The sequence below is a fragment of the Salvelinus namaycush genome, chromosome 42 (genome assembly GCF_016432855.1).
Source record: "Salvelinus namaycush isolate Seneca chromosome 42, SaNama_1.0, whole genome shotgun sequence".
Lineage (NCBI taxonomy): Eukaryota > Metazoa > Chordata > Actinopteri > Salmoniformes > Salmonidae > Salvelinus > Salvelinus namaycush.
The window spans coordinates 5,364,082-5,370,488 of record NC_052348.1 but is presented as its reverse complement, the minus strand read 5'-3'; the positions used below and the strand labels follow the sequence as shown (position 1 = coordinate 5,370,488).

General features: G+C 42.5%; 1 protein-coding gene across 1 annotated transcript in view; it reads right to left on the bottom strand.

Annotated features, from left to right (window-relative positions):
- Window positions 1–5,423: 5,423 nt before the first annotated feature.
- LOC120034666 (protocadherin Fat 1-like) overlaps window positions 5,424–6,407 on the bottom strand; it is a 96,293-nt gene continuing 95,309 nt past the window's right edge. Inside the window, exon 27 of the mRNA XM_038981262.1 lies at window positions 5,424–6,313. Within this exon, the coding sequence (XP_038837190.1) occupies window positions 5,625–6,313 (689 nt within the window). The 3' untranslated portion in view covers window positions 5,424–5,624. The remainder of the gene's footprint in view (window positions 6,314–6,407) is intronic.

Below are 6,407 nucleotides of genomic sequence, written 5' to 3'. Positions count from 1 at the left end.
TCAAGCTAAACTGCAATAATGTGATTAACGAGGGATCTCAATAACTCAAACATGGAGAATTCTGATAAATGAACCTCGTTTGTGGCTGGTAACCAAGATGTAATGCGACTCAGTTTTGATGTTAACATGATAACAGGGAATATGCGTTACTGTATCGGCCTAACATGCTGTCTGACTACACCTATGCAGGCTAGACAATTTCCTGATTATGTAAATCGAGACCATTCCAGAACAATAGGTGGCACTGAGCGGAATCGAGACAGGATTGTTGTTAGAGTTGTCTGTAGAGATTTGAGGAGAATTGACCATATTTTTATCCACTATCCAGTTCAGCGCAATCAGCCAAATACGGATTACGATCAGACAAATACCTTTGTGATACACATCGACCTTATTAGACAGATCTGAAATCGAAATTTGATATCATTTCTGGATTAAGCAGGATTCAAAATTAACACATACATGCACAGTGAAGTCAAGGAATACAGTCATAATGAGACCTCAAGCTGTGAAAACACATGAGGTTGTTGATTGCTGGTATGAAGCTTGAGGTCAATACTTTAGGGTGGGGGAATGCCGGAATTAGATGGAGCGACCTAACCGCAGAACGTTATGGACTTGGGGGTGAAGGTGGTACTTTTGGAAGACAACAACAATCAGACTCAGTCAACATCTACCTCAGTCTCCACAGTCAATGGAGTCTATGACAGTTGGGTGATCCTAAACCCCGGTCTTCAGGTCAGGCTCCTCACAAGTAAACCATGGTGGTCCGGTGATGGAAATCTGGAGGGGCTCTGAGTTTGACGATGCCAATGCAGAGATGCCTGTTCAGATTTGAGGCTTCGACACCAGTCTACAGTCCTACACTAAAAAACCACAATGCCGGTCTACAGTTCTACACTAAAAACGACTACGCCTGCGCTCGTCTGTTCCTTCACTGACTGGAAGGAGGTGTTTTATAGCTCTTGGGTGGTTATACTTATATGACACAGTTCTGAGAAAATGATCAAAAACCGAGTGGCAATATGTGGTAAATAAAGAAGCATTCTTCCTGAGGTGAAATCGCTTCATGCTGTAAAAATAGTGAGGAAAAAGCAGTCACTGAAACTTGGAAGGGAACAAATGATCAACAAAATAAACAAGATGAACTGAAATAGAATCACACATAATTGAGGTTAAATCACAATTCAACTTGTGTATACTACTCTTTCCTCCTTTTTGTATTTGAGTCGATTTGATTCCAGCTCATCACAAATCAATTCCAGCTTGCTTTTGCAACTTGGTGTTGGTGTGTTGTGACAATTGCACGGTGTGGGTTTTTACCATTAATATGGTGGTGTGTAAATGTTTGTAACCTGATCTGTGCAGTGTGTGCTTTGATTGAGGCAAAGGTGGTGTAATCGTTTATAATGTAAAAGGTTGATGAATGACTGAACATTGTGAAAATACATCAGTATGCAGTAGACTTGAATTTCAACTGTCTACACTTGCGAGCTTGATGACATTTAACTTTGATAGGGAGGTTTATCTAACAGAACTCTCAATGGTTCTGTTATTGAGATCACTGAGATCATCAAGCTGATTGGCATTCAATTTCATCCATCATTGCAAAACAATTGATTTGGAAAAAATGTACAGTTGAAGCCAGAAGTTTACATACACCTTAGCCAAATACATTTAAACTCAGTTTTTCACAATTCCTGACATTTAATCCTAGTAAAAATTCCCTGTCTTAGGTCAGTTAGGATCACCGCTTTATTTTAAGAATGTGAAATGTCAGAATAATAGTAGAGAGAATGATTTATTTCAGCTTTAATTTCTTTCATCACATTCCCAGTGGGTCAGAAGTTTACATACACTCAATTAGTATTTGGTAGCATTGCCTTTAAATTGTTGAACTTGGGTCAAACATTTCGGGTAGCCTTCCACAAGCTTCCCACAATAAGTTGGGTGAATTTTGGCCAATTCCTCCTGACAGAGCTGGTGTAACTGAGTCAAGTTTGTAGGCCTCCTTGCTCACACTTTTTCAGTTCTGCCCACAAATGTTCTATAGGATTGAGGTCAGAGCTTTGTGATGGCCACTCCAATACCTTGACTTTGTTGTCCTTAAACCATTTTGCCACAACTTTGGAAGTATGCTTGGGGTCAAGCCTCCCCCTTTTTCCTCCAAACATAATGATGGTCATTATGGCCATGCAGTTCTATTTTTGTTTTATCAGACCAGAGGACATTTCTCCAAAAAGTACGATCTTTGTCTCCATGTGCAGTTGCAAACCGTAGTCTGGCTTTTTTATGGCGGTTTTGGAGCAGTGGCTTCTTCCTTGCTGAGTGACCTTTCAGGTTGTCGATATAGGACTCGTTTTACTGTGGATATAGATACTTTTGTACCCGTTTCCTTCAGCATCTTCACAAGATCCTTTGCTGTTGTTCTGGGATTGATTTGCACTTTTCACACCAAAGTACGTTCATCTCTAGGAGACAGAACATGTCTCCTACCTGAGCGGTATGGCGGCTGCATGGTCCCATGGTGTTTATACTTGCGTACTATTGTTTGTACAGATGAACGTGGTATCTTCAGGCGTTTGGAAATTGCTCCCAAGGATGAACCAGACTTGAGGAGGTCTAGAATTCTAGAATTGTTTCTGAGATCTTGGATGATTTCTTTTGATTTTCCCATGATGTCAAACAAAGAGGCACTGAGTTTGAAGGTAGGCCTTGAAATACATGCACAGGTACACCTCCAATTGACTAAAATGATGTCAATTAGCCTATCAGAAGCTTCTAAAGCCATGACATCATTTTCTGGAATTTTCCAAGCTGTTTAAAGGCACAGTCAACTTGGCGTTTGTAAACTTCTGACCCACTAGAATTGTGATACAGTGAATTATAAGTGAAATAATATGTCTGTAAACAATTGTTGGAAAAATGACTTGTGTCATGCACAAAGTAGATGACCTAACCAACTTGCCAAAACTATAGTTTGTTAACAAGAAGTTTGTGGAGTGGTTGAAAAACGAGTTTTAATGACTCAAACCTAAGTGTATGTAAACTTCCGACTTCAACTGTATGTTATACACATGATATTTCTACAGTTGACTTTGATGTTTACCCTTACTTGCTTCACTTAATTGCCCCTAAGTAAAGTTGTATCGAATTGAATTAAATGAAATACTTGAAACACCAGCTGCAAATAAAAGACACAAGGAACCCAAATGTTTTTTTTTATGAATAATTTATTGCCAGTAGGAAAGCGTGAGCTAGTGGCAGTATTCAATAAAAACCTTAACAAGACCATAGCACTGCTCACACCCACATTGACATCTGAAAAAGTCAAGTGTCTATGGATAACTTTGCACTATAAATATATTGGGTCCCATTTTCGTGGTGGAAAAATAAAGAGGTTCCAAAGTCGCCATGTACAAACAAACAAATAAAAAATAGAACAACACAAGAATATGCAGTCGCTCATCGAAGACCCTTTTTGAAATGAGCAGGAGACGATCAACTTTCAACGGATACATCGTGTTTTGGAAAAGCAGAGCTCTTCTCTTTTGTTAAATACGTTTCAGTTTTTTCTTCTTGTGAATGAAGGAACAGTAAGGCTGATAATGTAGCACACCATTTAACTTGTGTTTTTTTTGGGGGGGGGGAAACAAAAGCTTAAAATATCTACAAAACCTAGTAAACCTTGAAATCAAAACTGTACATTTAAATTTACATTGAAAATGAACGAGGATTTGTATCAAAAATCAGTTTGCACGGTTTAACCTCTACAAATACAGATATCACCTTGAATTCGGTGTTTAATTTATCATAATTGTTATTGTGTCAATGGTTTTCTTTTTTACTTCGTAGTTGTACATCAATGTAGTTGTCCGTCAGACATTTCTTGTGCATAATTGACACTTACTTAAAGCAATGGCACATCCAACTCAAACACAGGTATTTTTCCAGTACTGCAGGAGTTGGACTGAGTAGATAGAGGAGGCTTCGGGGTCCAGTGCTAAATGATATCTCCTTGAAGACACTGCCGCCCAGCCAAGCAGCCTTCAGAGTAAGACCAGTCCACATTACTCCTGTTTAGGTGAACAAATGCATTGCTCTGTGTGTGTACAGTGCCTTGTGAAAGTATTCACCCCCCTTTCGCATTTTTCCTATTTTGTTGCCTTACAACCTGGAATTAAAATATATTTTTTGGGTGGTTTGTATAATTTGATTTACACAACATGCCTACCTCTTTGAAGATGCAAAATATTGTTAAACAAGAAATAAGACAAAAAAAATGAAAACTTGAGTGTGCATAACTATTCACCCCCCCCAAAGTAAATACTGTAGAGCCACATTTTGCAGCAATTACAGCTGCAAGTCTCTTGGGGTATGTCTCTATAAGCCTGGCACATCTAACCACTGGGATTTTTACCCATTCTTATAGGCAAAACTGCTCCAGCTCCTTCAAGTTGGATGGGTTCATGCTGGTGTTCAGCAATCTTTAAGTCATACCACAGATTCTCAATTGGATTGATGTCTGGGCTTTGACAAGGCCATTCCAAGACCTGGCCATGGTGTTCTCGGGGTGATGAGAGGTGTTGGGTTTGTGCCAGACATAGTGTTTTCCTTGATGGCGAAAAAGCTCAAATATAGTCTCATCTGACCAGAGTACCTTCTTCCATATGTTTGGGGAGTCTCACACATGCCTTTTTTTCTTTAAGCAATGGCTTTTTTCTGGCCACTCTTCCGTAAAGCCCAGCTCTGTGGAGTGTACGGCTTAAAGTGGTCCTATGGACAGATACTCCAATCTCCGCTGTGGAGCTTTGCAGCTCCTTCAGTGTTATCTTTGGTCTCTTTGTTGCCTCTCTGATTAATGCCCTCCTTGCCTGCTCCGTGAGTATTGGTGGGCAGCCCTCTCTTGGCAGGTTTATTGTGGTGCTATATTCTTTTCATTTTTTAATAATGGTTTTAATGGTGCTCTATGGGATGTTCAAAGTTTCAGATATTTTTTTATAACCCAACCCTGATCTGTACTTCTCCACTCCCTGACCTGTTTGGAGAGCTCCTTGGTCTTCATGGTGCCACTTGCTTGGTGGTTCCCCTTGCTTAGTGGTGTTGCAGACTCTGGGGCCTTTCAGAACAGGTGTGTATATATACTGAGATCATGTGACAGATCACGTGACACTTAGATTTCACACAGGTGGACTTTATTTAATTAATTATGTGACTTCTGAAGGTAATTGGTTGAACCAGATCTTATTTAGGGTCTTCATAGCAAAGGGGGTGAATACATATGCACACACCACTTTTCCGTTTGTAATTTTTTTGAAACAAGTAATTTTTTTCATTTCACTTCACCAATTTGGACTATTATGTGTATGTCCATTACATGAAATACAAATAAAAATCTATTTAAATTACAGGTTGTAATGCAACAAAATAGGAAAAAACACCAAGGGGGTGAATACTTTTGCATGGCACTGTATGTATAAGTGTGTCTGTGTCAGTGTAGTGTCTCTTTGTGTTGTGTGCAGTTGTAGTGTGTACATACACGGGTAGAGGGGGTTAACATAAGGTAGAGATGGATGGGTGGGGGGGATTGGGGGGGGTTCAGGCACTTTTGTTTGGATCCAGTGTCAGACTTCAGTGTGCTGTTGGGAGTCCAGTGCGGGAATGGCCAGCCGCTCAAAGTGTCCCTCGTCACCGCTCTCATAGTCGCTCATCATGACCTCTGACTCCTCGCAGCACGCCGACATGTCCGAGCAGGAGGCCGTGGATGTGTACAGGGACATGGACATGTTGTCCAGCGCCGGCGCCTCAAAGTCCCCCCGCCCGTACCCCATGGGGTAGCCGCCACGGTAGCTGCTGGCGCCGCCCATGGTGGAGGTCGGGGTGGAGTTGGTGGCGGCCATGGAGCTTCCCCGGCCCAGGCTGCCCTCAGCGTCGCTGGGGTAGTGGTGGTGCGGTAGGTACTGGTTAAGGCTATAGAGCTGGGGCAGTGGTGGGCGGTGGCGTACCCCCGAGGCCGAACTCGAACCTGGGCTGCCAGGAGGCGCCAGGTCCCTCCGGGGTGGTTCCAGGGTGGCGTAGCGGTCGCCATACTCGGATAGCGGCGGCGGGGGCAGGTCCTCGTGGGCGGGGAAGTCCTCTGGCGGCAGCGGGAAGTCGCTCTCGATGTCGTAGCCGCCGGGGTAGTAGTCAGTATCGATGGCGTTCGGGTCACTGTACAGGGGGGCCGGGGACTCCACGACCTCATACTGCGGGAACTCCTGGATTCCAGGAAGTTGAACACTTGGCATCCAATCAGATGTGTCCCAGTGATAGCCTGTTGGACAGGATGCAAAGAATTAGACACCACAGGTCCCACCACCCTACCCCTCAAAGCACACACACACACTCGCACAGATCAGATTACATAC